The sequence below is a fragment of the Lycorma delicatula genome, chromosome 1, assembly GCF_047948215.1.
Source record: "Lycorma delicatula isolate Av1 chromosome 1, ASM4794821v1, whole genome shotgun sequence".
Classification (NCBI taxonomy): Eukaryota; Metazoa; Arthropoda; class Insecta; order Hemiptera; family Fulgoridae; genus Lycorma; species Lycorma delicatula.
In genome coordinates this window covers 59,050,183-59,067,096 of record NC_134455.1, presented here as the reverse complement: position 1 = coordinate 59,067,096, position 16,914 = coordinate 59,050,183, and the positions used below count along the sequence as shown (strand labels likewise).

The window sequence follows — 16,914 nt, the reverse complement described above, 5'->3', positions numbered from 1 at the left end:
TTTCTGCAATAACCTTTGAAACTACTTATACAGCATAGGTTCTCTGGTAATTTTTAAGTTATGTTTCAGATTTTTACTATCTGACAATATTGTATTTAAACAGATAGTTAAAAAGACAATTGTGGCCTGGGGGTATGCATTTAAACATAGGATTAATGAAAAATATCACGCTCCTGAATGAGAACTGCACTAGAGACCAGCCGATTTGAAAGCCAGGTCACTACAAATCATCGGTTACCAGCTATGATAATGTGATAATGTTATTTCAATCAGTAAACTTAGTCTCAATAACAGCTAAGGATCTTACATCTGTTCAAATTTTTATAATCAGATAATTAATGTAAAAATAATGTATTACTTCTTTCTCTCTACACTTTTATGTTTATTACCATTGCTAAACTGCTCTAAAATTTGCTCAATAATACATACTTTGGTTATTCAAAATCAATATCAGACTGTCCCTACTTCATATTACAGCAACCAAATTTTGGACTGAATTTTTTATCTGTAGACAATTGCTAGCATACATTAAATTTTATTTATATTTTTAGTCTTGTTTTTTAATCATTGGTCTACAAACACATGACAAAAAAATGAGTAAATATACAAGATAAAAGAGAAAGTTACATCATCATCCATACTTCAGAAGATTGGAATGCAATAATTCTAACATATACATTTAAATAGAATACTGAAAAACCTACCTTTGGTCAATATTTACAGCCATAACATTCTCAAAGCAAAATTGTCACTGACTACAGCAGTTACAAAATAATTTTGATTATCTTATACTGAATAAAGATTATTTTATAACAAATGGCTAACAAATTCTGGAATATCACAATTATTTTTATTTTACACATTTTTCCTATATAATTAGCTATAAAAAGTATATGTACTCTTACTCAAGCTGTATGCTACAACAGAATGATACATTTCTGGAGCAATCGCATTTTATATCCTGCTTATCGGTTATGGGACTTCAAGAAATGTAGTTTACCAGGATCAAACTAATTATTAGCAAGTACATATACGGTTTTAGTATTTAGTTGAAGTTAGGTACAAAAAAATCTCAATTTGTTTATGATTATGTAAAAAAGAGAATACTATTTACTAAAAAATGTTAATACATTCAGAAAGGAAATGAATTCCTATTAGTTGGTTAATTAAAAATCTAGATTTCATAAAAAAAATTATCCAATAGTTTATAAAACCTTGATGTGGGCATAACTTTCAGTTCCAAATTATTTTTACTTGTTTACAGAAAGCTGAGGGTGATGTCATACAATTAGCATCATACACTTTTCAAGGTAAAAAGAAAAAATACTTACATGTCAGGAATGAAAAATATCGCTCAGCTTTCAGATCTTTCTGGATGGGTGAAAGGTAGAACATACCCAATGCAAAGGCGATAGTCTGTTAGATATTTGTAAAGCATTTGGATGTTGATTACTCTCATATGTTTCTCACTCATTTTACCTGTACCGTACCAGTTTTATTATAAGAAGTAGAATAAAAAGAATCAGAATTTAATGGAGTGTAAGTAAGTCTACTAGAAAAGAGTTGTAACATCTCAGGAAGAAAGACTGACAATTTTCCTTAATGTTGAATGAAATTTTTGAAAATCACGATAACTCATATCTTACATTAAACGAAGACTAAAAAAAAAGAAACTGAAAAAGGATAAAAAAATACTGCAACCTCCAATTTAAACAGCAGAGTACTATATTGCTACAGTAAAAATTCATATGGCGTGTATGAACTACAATCTGTAACCATGTACTAAACACTAACTATTCATAAAATTACTTTGAACATCAAAAGAAAAAATAGTGTTACAGCAAATACCAGTTTTTAGACAAGTCAGTAGTAGTGGTTTGTGTGTTTCTAAGAAAATTACATATGAAATATTGAATCAATTTTTCTTTAATATTTTACTACATTTTTTTTACAGTAGTTTTATTTAAAAATACATCATAAAGTGAGCAGTCACTTTAATAAGTACATAAATAATAATCTTGGGGGAAAATATAAGTGGTATTAAAGTATTTTTCTGCAAAAAGTAAATAATGTAAAATTTAATGGAAATATATACCACAAAAAAAAAAAAGGTTTGAAGGTTTTAATTTGACAATTTTCTGCGGCAGAGCAAAAAAAACAACTAATTCCAACATTTTTAAACTGAGTGCAGGATTGTGTTTTTATAATTAATAATTTTTTTAGGACAGTTAACAGTTTGTTTACTTTTTATTTTTATCAATATCAATTATTAGAACTGAAAATGCTGTATAATAGTATACTTATATAGTACACTTATATATAAGTACACTTAATAGTGTCTGAATTTGTGTTTGATCCAGGCAAATTTAATTACATTTTTGTTTTGTGGGCTTCAGTATTATTAAAAGATACTATTGTAAAGTTGTTTTGTATAGTTTAGTAGAAATGGATAATAGAAATGGTAGGGTTGTCTATCTTATATTTACTGATACAATGAAAAAAATGGCAAACATTTCTGGTAATCAATCTTTACCATACACTATTATTATTCATCTTTATGGTCTAGAGAATATTATGGTTATAGTGATTTCGAGGTAAGTACTACATTGGCCCGAATATAAGACTATATTTTTGTCTATAAAATGTACCTATAAAAACTGTATTCGTCTTCATAAACGGACATATAATTAAGACAGCTTTATATCATTTTTGCATTTACGAGAGGTTTGTTATGAGAGAAAGATGTACGCATTGCAAAACTAAACCCATTTTTCTAACTTTGTCATTGATAGATTCTTTCTTTTGGAATTAATTCCATTCATTATTTCTTCTTTTTTAATGTGCATATCAGCGTATGTGAATTTATCAGATTTATGACTTTTTAATTTATTGTAACGTCATAGTCATGTGATGTACATGATTCATTCATAACTAGGAGTGCATGCACAATCGTACTCTGCTCATTACTTCACTGGTAAACAGCAGTAGTTTTAGGTTAACTATCATGATGGAAAGTGTTGAAACGGGAGCGTCTTTGCTATTGCAGATAAATAAAGGAGAGAGGAGAAGTTATGATGTGAACTTCAAACTGTGTGTTTTATACGAGGCAAAACTTACTAACATACAAGTTTTAAAAAAGTTAAATGTTTCTGAATGTAATATTTGATGTTGACAGAAAGAAGCTTCAAAATAACAGTGTAACACGAAAAGCATTCAAAATAGGAAATTTGATGCAATTGATAAGAGTGGTTTTTAATATATGCAGGAGAAACAAAACAAAGGCTTGCCAATAAGTGGTGAAGTGATTTGAATGAAGGTGTTGGAGGTGGCGGGTGAATTACATATTCCAGTAGTGCAATTTAAGGCAAACTTAAGCTGGTGTACCGTACTGGCCTGTGCTTGCAACGCCGTACGACTTTTGCTCAGTGTCTACCGGCAGATTATACAGATAAATTGATTGCGTATCAGTATTATATAATTAAGCTGAGGAAAGAACATAATTATCTTTTTGGCTAGATGGCAAATGCTGACCAAACTCCATTTTTTTCGTTATGCCATCAAATGTTACTGTAGATAAGAAAGGTGTGAAAAGAGTATTCTTAGACATATGGTCAATGAAAAATCACCCATTACAGTCATGTTAGCAGTTACCACAGATGGAAGAAAACTTCCACCTTTATATTATATTATGTAATATAAAGACACTGCCAAAGGAACAGCTGCCAGATGGAGTTGTTTTCAGAGCACAGGAGAAGGGACAGATGACTGAACTGATGGCAGATTGGCTGAAGGTGGTTTGGGGATGTCGACTAGGTGCTTTACTGCAGCAGAGGGATATGGTAGTTCTGGATTCATTTTGTGGGCATACAAGAGAAAAAGAAGCAGGATGCTGAAATGAACACTGACTTTGTTGTCATCCCTTGGGGGAATGACTTCCCACATTAAGGTCCTTGACATTGTTGTCAATAAGCCTTTAAAGGATCATGTTTGGAAGAAATACAATGCCTAATGCTTAATGGGGACTGCATTGACTCCAACAGGCAAGTTGAAAAAACTAAGCCTATAGCTATTGGCCAAATGGATAACAACAGCTTTAAGTGCGATCAAATGTTAAAAAAATTGTCAAAGGGTTTAAGAAGTGTTGTGTTTCTAATAAGATGCATAGTACTAAAGATCATGATCTGTGGAAAGACTAGCTCTGAATCTAGTTCCAGTAGTGAAGTTGAACATAGAGAGGAGGAGAAGGTTGATGACTGGGAATGATAACTAATTACATTGTATGTTAAAATAGAAGTGTTAATTTTTAATTTTACTTTACATGTATGTTTATTATAAATTTATAGATGAAATTTCAATGTGTTTTTATTAAATATATGTGAAAGCAGTCTTAAATGTGACTATTAATTTTTTCTAGTAAACACCCCTCATAAACTCGGGGTTGTCTTATATGTGAGGCTATCTTATATTCGGGCAAATACAGTAATGACAATGACAATTTTTTTTATTGAAGATACTATTTTTTCAATCATAAAATCATATTTATACACATTTAAATTAATTATACATGACTATATAAACAACTTTTTAGATGACAAGAAATCAAAAATGATTTAAAATATCCATACATAAAGTAAATGAATATAATTTGATCTTAATAATTTTCAACATAAAATGGTGGATTTATGTGCACTAAAACTATACTCTATTAAAATAATGAAGATAGCAGCTGCTCAAGGAAAATCATTCTACTTATACCAATGTAATTACCTAGTTTATGATTTTAAATAGTTGAAAAAAATTATTAGAAATTTTAATTTACTTTAAAGTGATCACTACTCTAAAAAAAATACAAGTTTCAACAAAATCAAGCTAACTTTTTTATAGTTGGATTACAAGGATAAAGGATGCCATTAACATTTTTAATTGTTATAAGGGCATTGACTTTCAAAATTATTTTTTTTTATAGTATACATTTGAAATTTTTGTGAATCAGTAATACCTTCTAATACATGTAATACTCTTTTATTTTATTTTTTTCGGTATATATAATAAAATATTCTTAATGGATACAAAATATAGCAGCAACCTTGTCTTTATGCAATTCAAAACCACATAATTATGTACTACTGAGGAAGAGCAGCAGCAGTAACAATATTATTCATTACTGTACATGATTGATCAAAGTTAACGAAATATTAGTTTACTGTTTCAAAGAATTCACTCTCATTAACAGTATGTCTAGAAATTGAACTAAAATTCGGCAAAATGTTCCTATATCTTTTGTATGACTATTGATCAAATAGTTAATTAACCATTTGAACATAAAGTAGCCATACTAAATGGAGTAATAAAAATAATACATATATACACATTCGATCTACAAAAATAATCTTAACTCACATTAACAATAACAACAGTAATAACTATTAACAATAAGTACAGGGAAATTAACTCACACACACATAATAAAATATACATATTACTTATAATTTTAAAACTAGTTTTTACCAAAGCTATAAATATCTGACTAGGTATTTGTACCTGAGTTTAATATTTATAAATTATAAAATATAAATTCAAGATGAAAATTTCACTTTTAACTGTCATAACAAACATCTGAATCATAACATATCAAAAACATTTAAATAAAAATTTGTATATTAGTAAGTTTTTCTTTTAAAATCTTGTAATTAAGGAACTTTTTCTACAAAATATTCATTTTTCCATAATATTAATTTTATATATTCGACAATAATACTATTTTTTCGTTACATTTAAACACCTCTGTTCACTAAAAAAAAAACCTTAATCATGGCTATTAATACTGTTGATGAACTTTGGCTTTAAACAAACATCACATAAAAAATTCAATGAACAGATCAATCAAAATTTTGTAAAGTTAAATTCAACAACTTTATCATTATTATTTTAGACTGAAATAACTGTTATAAATATTGTTTAGTAATGAATTCTATTAAGTGTTTAATAATGAATATAAGGGCAAAAATTTGGTTATTTAATATTTCAAACAAAACAATACACACTAGGTACAACTTAACACAATAAGTTATTAAACTGACTACTTGGACACTATAATATCAGCATTCTTAGAACAGAAAAAAAGAGTTCTAATATAAATAATAATACTTAACCTAAGAACCTATGTACAAAACAATTACTACTCGTAACTATAAATTTTTGATATTATAACTAACAAAAATTTATTACACAATTAACAGTTAAGTACAGAGCAAGTGGTTTCAAATAACATAACTTTTATTCTTATTTACAAACTGCACTGTAATAACACAATACTTAATAACACTTTTACACTTAAAACAAATACAACAAAAATAAATTAACAAGATATGTTTCAATGTTTTACATAGTCACACTCTTTCACAATCACACAAACATACACAAGCATCTACTTCACATATTTTAGTTTTTCCTAATTTTTTAATACTTTTTTTATTTGAAGAATATTTCAAGCAAAAATGGGAAAATTGTAGCTTAAGAATATAAATATTTTTTTCAACTGATTTACTGCCTTTTATCTTTAGTTAACATCACTTTGATGTCGTAGCTATGTATGTGTTGATGTTAAAATAACTACTATTTCAATCCATTTTAAATTAATTAAAATAATGTTTTAACATTAAGTTTAAATTAGCAGTATTCTCTAAACAAACATTAGCAGACAATTTTTAGCTGTGACTAAAGAGAGTTTTAAACAGAAACTACAATAAATTTTAATGCCTGTAAATAAATTAAATAGACAGTACCAAATTTAACTAATAATACAAAAAAAAGCAGTGGTAGTCAGAAAAAATGTTCATTATAAAAATACCTCTTTTTAGCAACTAATATTATACATAAATTTTTTTAATTCAAAATATTAACACACGCAGGACAATCTAATCATTTTGTACTTTGCAAAAATGTTAATAGTAAAACAGCCAAATCTGAATTAAGCTGTAAACCTTATGATTAAGAATGAAATAAACACTTTTATTATTGAAATCCTATTTAATCAGCATTGCCTAATGAAAAATATAATCATACATAACTTTCAAATTTGCTAGCACATTAAATAAAACAATTTCGCTATGATTAAAAATTTTACTTCAGAAACTACATAACAGTATAATTTTTCAACTAACAAAACAATGTATAAATTTATTATTAATTAACAATCTATATTATATAAATATCATTACACATTCAACATTCTTTATTTCATGTAATTTATATGTTAACAATAATTAACATTACAGTTACACTTTTTCTTTTAACACAACCTTGTTATTCATATCACAAAACACTTCATAATAAAAATCAATGTTTTGAGCAAAAATTATTACTTTTCAATATTCAATGCACTTAATTATTAGGCCAATTTATATTGCCACTAAAATTTATTAACTAAATCACATGGCATATAAAATAAACTGTTATAAAATAAAGATAGAACTATAGCTTCATATTACCAGTTCGGCTGATCATCAATTATTCAGCTTGATGGTCGGTGTTCACGTTGAAATAAAATTAATGGCACAGTTGTTAACAGTTACATACTAATTAAATAATTTTTACATCTCTTATTTACAAAAAGAAAGAAGAAAATAAAGATAGAAGTCTAACAATACACTAAATTACATTTTACTTTATTACAAGAGCAATCAGTAGTGCTTGATTAACAAGTGTATACTGAGAGTAATATAAAACTCATCAAACTTGGCGACAAGATTTACCACATAAAAACAACTTTGAAAAGAACAGAGTACAAAATCATAACATAGGGGTATTAATAACAACATTAATTTAACTATTAAAAAAAAATTATCAAACATTAAACAACTCATTATCCTGAAATATTCATTAATTGTATTTAAGTTCAATAATGATTTGATTGTAGCAGGGATGTTAAATATATAATGTTATTTATTTCACTGCTACAAAATCTTTTTAATAGCAAAAATCCTGATACGTATTTATGTTTTCAATTTTTTACCATATGAGCTTGTATATACTCACATGAAGCGCTTCTTAATATAAAATGTTAAACGTAAATCTTATTTAAAATTCATCAGAAGTAAAATTACAATTTTCATATATTTAACATACGGCCAAAAAAAATTGATTTAGTTATAATTCAGTGATAAAGATACTACTGATATCTCATGCGAGTAACACAAGCTAACTTAAATATCATGCTACGAATCATTTCAACATTCGATTAAAAAATTGTAGACATAAACATATTTATTTACCATGATAAAATTTTGACTGACATCATAGGAAGTTACACTATTACAACATATAATTTGAAATGCAGCCATTAAGAAAAATTACAGTTTAGTGTAGCAAGTTTACCACATTGCTACTTCTTAGTAATATATACATTGTCATAGACAACAATATCATTACCCACTTTTCATTTGTTTTTAAAATCAAATAATTTGTAAGGCATAAAACCAGTAACTGTGAAGTAATAGTTTCCTATTTTTAATATTTTATTTTTGTGTTTGGTAAGTATCTATTCCACAATAATAAAATAACAGAGTACATCTTTTATTTATAATTAAGTAATCACCAGTTCTTCGCAAGACCAAGCACTGTTATTAAATGTTTTATGAAGTTTATAAACAATAGATGTTAGCACCTAACTGAACACATAAGGGAACTGATGCATGGAGGTACCACTAACTATTACAAGCTCATCGCCTGGACATGGGCACAAAGGTCTTGAGTGGCAGTAGCAGTACCTGATGATTTGCTGTTTGTTCCGGGTGATGTAGGTGGAGTAAGAGCAACTTGCATTAAATTGGGGACCGGACCATCACCAGCTGCACCGCTATCCATTCCATCAACAGTCTTAAGCTTTCGAGAAGTATTCATGTGCTAAAAATCAATATAAGAGAAAATCAGTGTAATAAATTTACAACACAAAAGAAAAAATAATGCCATAGATTCTTCAGACCAAAAATCATCAATAACACTTAAAACATAAAAAAAACACCATATTTCTATTTTTTAAACATTTCCAGCACAGTATGTGGGATAATTTAATACATTTAAATGTTATTTTATTGCTATCTTATTTTTCTTTCTTTGTACAAATGGTTTTTTAAAATAACATTTCAATAGTAATATAATAAGTATTTTAAATGTTTGCTAACTTATTGTACTGTAAGAAATGCTAAATAGTTTTTAAATATGTAAAAAAAAAATATTTTTTTATATATTATATCTATCTATTTATCAGACCCCCATCACTATATATATCCCTATATATATATAGGGTGGACGAAGTGATTTCGGAACAGATTTAAAACTTTTCTCCAAATGTAACAACTATTAAGTTAAAACTTAATATTCTATTAAATCCGTTCATGCTTCCACGTGGTTCGTCTGGATAGCTTTTACTAGAATATTGGAGTAATCTAGTAAGTGAACTAAATCGAAATTAAACTTGCATTTTTCATTTCTCATTATCACCCCTCTAGATAACGTCTAGAGCTGTATCTCGGGAGAAATCCTACCAAGGTTTACTACCTTTGACAGTCAAATATGGAAAGTCTTAAGTAAAAATCTACCGCCTGGTATAAAAAAAATCTAGGAAAGACTGCACTCGGATTCGGTAGGCAGTCACTTAGCAGATTTACAAGATGGATTGGAGCATCTCCTGGAAAAACTCTTAAATTTTGAATATGAATTAAACTCAGAACCAGGATCGAACAGGAAATTAAAATTCAAACGTATTACTTTTATAGCTACACATAATATAAACTCAGATTAATAGAAATTTGCAGAAATTACGGTTTAATTTCCAAATCGACTTATTTATGAGAAAACCTAATAAATTAAAAACATGGAAGCATCCAGACTGGAAAAAAGGAGAATACCAGTTGGATCACGTCTGTATGGATAAATTTGTACATAAAGAGATTCAAAATGTTAAAGTATTAAAAGGAACAGATACCGGATCTGATCATTATTTAGTTAAAATCAAAATAAAATTTACGCCTACAAAACGGAAATTAAACAAAAAGAGAATACGATTCTAGCGGATTAATTGGAAATTCTAATTATAAAAATTTAACTGAAATTCTTGTAGAATCTGATTTGGATAAAATTATTCCAAAATTAAAAGATATCGCAAAAAAGGTCTTACCTATAAATCCTATGAAAAAACACCAGTGGTGTAACGAAAACTGCGATAAAGCCGTAACAGATAGGCATAATGCTTGGTTGAAATTTCAAAGCGATAAATCTGAAGAATCTTATTGTAATCTTATTAATCAACGAAAAATCCCATACAAAATTATTCGTAATGTAGAGAGAAAATCAAAATAATTTAATTAATCAAATTGAACAGGACTTTAATAAAAATAATTCTAAAAGTTACTATAAACTGTTTTATAATCGGTTACAAAAATACGAAGCTCCAACATTAATGCTTAAGGATAAATCTGGTAAAATTGCACATAATAATAAACAAAATGCGGAAATCCTTGCAGAAGCTTTTGAACTGGGAAGAACCGAGAGATTTACTAGAAATAAGTGTTAATACAGAAATTAAAACACCAGAATTAAACAGAAAACCGCCGACTTATAAAGAAGTAGAAAATGCACTTAAAGAACTTAAAAATAATAAAGCAAGCAGAGAAGAGCAAACAGTTTCAGAAATTTGGAAAAATGCAGGAGAATCAGTTAAGAAATTTTTGCATAATTCTCTAGTTAAAATTTGGGAATCCGAAAAACTTCCAGAACATTGGACAACAGCTATTATAACCCTTTACACAAAAAAGGCGACAAGACAAATCCAGACAATTATCGTGGAATTTCGTTATTAGATTGTACGTATAAAATTTTATCTAGAATTATTTACAATAGAATTAAGGACCAACTAGAAAGCTAGCTAGGCGATTACCAAGGTGGTTTTCAACCTTGGCGCAGTTGTCCAGATCAAATTATTACTTTGAAATTACTTATAGATATTTATAATATAAAGCAAAAACAGATGATTATTTCTTTTATTGATTTCAAAAAAGTGTACGATTGCATACATAGGCCTTCGATTTTAAAAATTCTGAGAATCTCGGATCGGATCCTAAATTGGTAAATATGATCGGTTTAACATTGACAAATACAAAATCTAAAGTGAAGTTTCGTGGCAAATTTTTCGAACCTTTTTACATAAAATCCGGACTGAGACAAGGCGACGGACTCGATTAACACTAAAATTAGACGTTACAAAACTGTGGTTAAACCAGTAATTACTTACGCGAGCGAGACTTTATTTAGATTAAATCAGAAAAATAGGACTGAACCTTTGCTTAAAGTTGAATGCAGGATTCTTAGAACCTGCATAAACAAAAAATATAAACATGAAAATCAATACAGATTATTACCTAATAAATTTCTGTACGAAAACTTGGAATCCTTAATTGATACTATGAAAAAGAAGCAATTTCTTTCTGCGCACACTTGTTAAGATTACCGCAGGATAGGATTACTAAGAGAATTATCGATCGATTTTGGTCTTTAAAAAATCCGCCATTATGGATCAAAGAAATTAAAGAAGACATGCAAGAATTAAATTTGACATACGAAGATTTACTTAATAAATCTGAAAAATTAAAATTTGTTATTAACGATCCGAATACCAACTTTAATGTAAGAACTTTTAATTATAAAAAAAGGGTTTATTCAGAATAGGATCGTAAAGCAAGATCATTAAGAATGACAAAATATTGGGAGAAAGTAAAACCTAAGAACTTAAAGGCCAAAAGGTCGGCAAAAAAGACTTGAATTATTCTGACGTGGTCCTTTGCGGCCTTAAAAGTAAAAAAAAAATAAAAATATATAGGGTGGGGGAGCGAGAGGACTACGCTGATCTAGAGACCAAAACTTACAAAGGGTGAAAAACTAACACATATTTCAAGTTGTGTATAGTATATTTTTTCAATAAAAGCATTTGTAATTAAGCTGTAAATTTTTAATCTGCCATCTTCAATCATCTTTCATTTGTTAAATAGCATGATGATGATGAGATACATGATTTTCATGTAAACTTGACAAGAAACCATGGTAATACATTTTTACTTCACAATCATGTTAAATAGCATAACGGTGATGAGATACATGATTTTCATGTAAACTTGACAAGAAACAATGGTAAAACAATTTTACTTCTTATAAAAACTTTATTATATATTTATATATATTTCTTTTTAGAAAATTAGAACAAATGTTCAAGAAATGAAAGAAGGGAAAATGTGCTGTAGCATTTCATCTTCAGATTGCATTTAATAATATTCCTGCAACAGTTACATGATTATAAAACAAAACAAAACTGAAAACATTTTTACAACCATTCAACAGTTCTTTCAATAGATCAGCAACAATGTAAAAAATTACATACAATTTATAGACAAGAGTTGTTAAGTAACTCCTATTGACTGGAAAGCAAGATAAAACAGCTAGAATAAAGCACCATTCAGAAAATTAAAAATGTAAAATAATGTGGATTGATAAGACGATAAAAGAACCATAAAAAATTGACTTTTTTGGAATTTTAAAATTAAAAAAAAAAAAATATTTCACTATTTCAACATTTACAGATATTTTTATGCTTTCTAGCTATAGTGAAGAAGTTTGGTTAAATTGTTAGAAACATCCAAGGGAATTAAGCAATCAACTCTTATCCTGTTTTACTCTTTTAATGATGGTTAAAGTCCTACTTTTAATTTCAGATTCAGTCAATTATTTTCACAGTGAAATTCTACTATCGCATACGAAGTGAAAAATTTACGGGAAATCTGAAATCCATCCTTAACAAGCTCTATCTTTCAGAATAGTTAATGGATAAATTACGATTATCATAGAATGATGGTTTTATCAGTAGTGATAATTTTTAATGTATGAAAATACCAGGAATAATCCCTTTAACCTCTAAAGGTTAATTTTAAAGGAAATTCCTTAATTTGGGAGTAAAATATTATGTACTATTGAAATTCATACTCTTGATAAATTTCAACGCTACATTAGGTATAACTGAATGCTTTGAAAAATTCAGTACTGAATTTGTAAAATTACTTTACCCATCATATCTAGAAAAATACAAAAGGAAAATCATTCCAAGTGGCAGCTAAAGGGAATAAATACTGGCCAGGTCTCAAGTTTACATTTTTTAAATTATCCTCCCTGCACCAATGCTTTTTGCAAATTTTTTCATATAAGCCAATGATCCAATGTCAAGTCAGAAAAAGACAACGTATTTTTAAATAATCCAATTAAATCTTATTGGATATAGTCATGGCTTGAAGTAAATTTTTGATATATAAATTTAGACAAATCTTATACATTTTATATTAAAAGTAATGATGGATGTTTTTATATGTGGATTCAAAATTGTATATTTTTCACAAATGAACTTGTTTAAAATATTACATATTTCTTTGACCTGTACATATTTATATATTTCTTCAAAAATTTTCAAGATATCTTTTAAAGAATGGATTGATTAAGTATATTTTGTGTGGGTTATTTCATCCATAGGTATCTTCTTATAAACCCACCGGGTTGGTCTAGTGGTGAGCGCGTCTTCCCAAATCAGCTGATTTGGACGTCGAGAGTTCCAGCGTTCAAGTCCTAGTAAAGCTAGTTATTTTTACACGGACTTGAATACTAGATTGTGGATACCGGTGTTCTTTGGTGGTTGGGTTTCAATTAACCACACATCTCAGAAATGGTCGAACTGAGAATGTACAAGACTACACTTCATTTACACTCATACATATCATCCTCTTAAGTATTATCTGAACGGTAGTTACCAGAGGCTAAACAGGAAAAAAAAGAGAGAGGTATCTTCTTATAAGCATTTTGCCTTCAGAAATATCTAATAAAATGTTAATTTTACTCTAGGGATATCGTAGGAGTTGTTGAAGTAGTTGTGAAGCAAGACAAGTTTATACATGTTTTTCATCGATGGTAGATGGACTTTTACGTTTTTAATAATCACCCACATTAAAGTCTTTAATAATCTCTAATTCAATTAAAAATACCCGTGAATATTCTACATGACAACAGTGAAATTTTGTGTCTTCCTCTTCTCAGGAGTTCCTCATTGAATGCTATTCTATATACTGGTACTGAATGATTATATTTACCATATATATAGTAAATTATATTTATTTACTATAGAACTTATAATGGTAGAAAAAGCTACACACATTTTCAGACATTTCCTAAACAAAAGGCTTTATTTTGCTCTCAAATTTTTTAATGTTAATGTTAGAAGAACTTCTCTAATGTAGCCTATGTTTGGTATTTACAAAATGTACAAGGAGGACCGGTTTCTTGATATTGTATACTACAGGTTAATATTGTACGTGTAAAATGTTAACAATGAATCAAAAATGTTTCAGAAAGATAGAATGGATATGTTCTAGCTAGCCAAACTGTGTTCATCAATAACTAAAAGAAGCATGATTATGAAATTTAAAAAAAAATACGAAATCATCCAGTAACCATTTTGGTTTTTAAATTAGTTTCCCCAGATGTTTATAAAATAGTTCTTGGTAAGTTTGTCATTAAATTTAAATCATAATGATTTAAATTTTTGATACTGAGAATGCTAATATAAGACCACAAACAAATATACTTTAATTTTTGACAACTACATAGGAAGATGACTTATACCAATGATCAAACATGCTTGTCAGAAGTAAAGTAACTCATGCCAATGGAGTGGAATCCTGTAGTCACCAGAAAAGAAATACCACATCATAAATGAAGACTGTCTATACTCAAGGTAACAGACAAGATTTTTAGGGATCAATTTTTGTTTGGTTTATTAAAACTGACATATGTTACAGCAATTACTAAGCAACCTTTCTTTAAAATGCTCTGAAAGCTGTGCCATGCTATCCAAAATTAGCAATATGGGTGTTGTGTAATTACATGTCCACATTTTGCAGCTATAACTTGCTGCTTACTGGAAAAATTCCGGTGGGGATGTTTTCAGTCATCAATCTGCTCAAAAAGTGGAAGCAATTTTCATGAAGCAAACAACTACTTGTACTAAAAAAATCTAACAAGCAGGGAATAAGCAGACTGAGGGCAAAGCAGGGTGAAGTTTACTTGAAGCTCATGAATAACTATCCATTGATGGAAAAATGTTGGTTATGTGAGACAATATTCCACATATTATTATAAATACAAGTAGCCATTAAAAAAAAAAAAAAAAAAAAAAAAAAAAAATTCGCAATTTTCATAATCAAACTGTTATTAATTTCAAGGTAGTGAGTGCTTATATTTTATGTTATCACATCATTAATAATTTAACTGCTATACAGGGCAACAGCAAGGCAATATGATATAATTATGTGCTAAAGTTTATTACATTTTGCAAGTGCTGCCAAGAATATTCCATCAATGTTGAAAGGGTAATGGTATGACAGGATGCAGTAAAGCACTTCACAGTAAACAATGTTATTAAAAACAAAAATCACTATAATAAATATGGCAAAAATAGATTCTGATATACTAAATAATTTGTATTAGTTCATTCTTAATTAGTATTAAAGCCAAGTATAATGAATAATTTAACACAGTTAAATCATATATTATATTTAGGATTTTATATAGGTATAAGTAAATATATATGTCATTGCTATCCAAAGTGATGTAATTAAGTATCCATGCACTATTAAATATTTATATTAATGAAGTGCAAATTTCTAGTCAGCTGCTTGATGTCATAAAATTTTTAATAGCAAGCTGTAATGAGTTTTTTTTTGAGCAGTAATGATTAAGTATTAAACGTTACAGAGAATTCAATACATCTTGGCTTGGTTGAATCAATCAATTAAATTTTTTTTCAAGGTTATCTGATTAATTTGTTTATGAATATACTAGACTAGTATTAATATAACTTCTGCTTCTTTTCAGATGCCTTTTAATAACATTTTTTCAGGGTTGATTAATTATACTCAATTCTACAGAAATATGTATTTTTTGTTTTTATCACAAATGAAGGATGTCTTACCAATTTTTTTTATGGGTGTTGCAACCTGACTTGTGGATAGACTATAGGAGTAACAGTAAGTGATATTTAACTCTTCTGCAATAGCAAAACGCAGTGTTGCAACTACTTGCAAGTAGGCTAGTTTTCATGTGAAAATGAGGTGGTAAATTATCAATAGAGAAATGAACTGTAAAAGGAAGAATCTAAAATCCACACAAAATTAATCAAAGGATATATTATTACAGTTCTCAAATATTATAAACATAAAAGAAGAAAATTTTCTTCTATTGTCATGGGTAATTGTTACTGCAATGCATTAATCATTACGACCAAAATCATACATACAAACAAGTATCACGACTTTTGGTTTATAAATCCACTACTAGGTAGCTTAGTCATTTTCATCTACTACATGTGGCTTAGTCTGTATACAGTTACAACTTTCATTTGGATAGATGCATTCAGTTTGACAGCTCACAAAAGAAACAAATGAGTGGCCTCAATAATTAAAAAAAATTTTTAACTATTATGAGGAAAAATCCATCAGGTAAATGAAGTATTCTCAAATAACTGTTCGCATTAAAATATGTTTGAAAAATAAATTAACAGTTAAAATCAAAGTAAACAAAAATTAAAGAATCTGTCATATGAGCAAATCAACAGATGTATGATGGAGTTGGTAATTGGAGTTTTATATTTCTTTCTTTCAGTCAAAATTTATTCATAATTATTTTTTATAAAATACAGTTACTGAACAATTTGTTAATTACAGAAATAGATATACATATTTCAGAAACATTAGTGTAAAGAACTGAAGTTAAATAACAATCAAATTATAATTAATGTTTCTGAGAAAAGAAAGTTTATTTTGAAAAATT

At 28.1% G+C, this 16,914-nt stretch overlaps 1 protein-coding gene across 2 annotated transcripts in view; it reads right to left on the bottom strand.

The window, feature by feature from the left end:
- Window positions 1-6,274: 6,274 nt before the first annotated feature.
- Window positions 6,275-16,914, bottom strand: part of LOC142318705 (uncharacterized) — a 111,614-nt gene continuing 100,974 nt past the window's right edge. For both annotated transcript variants that reach the window (XM_075355129.1, XM_075355130.1), the window contains one exon: window positions 6,275-8,904. In XM_075355129.1, the coding sequence (XP_075211244.1) occupies window positions 8,713-8,904 (192 nt within the window). In that variant the 3' untranslated portion in view covers window positions 6,275-8,712. The remainder of the gene's footprint in view (window positions 8,905-16,914) is intronic.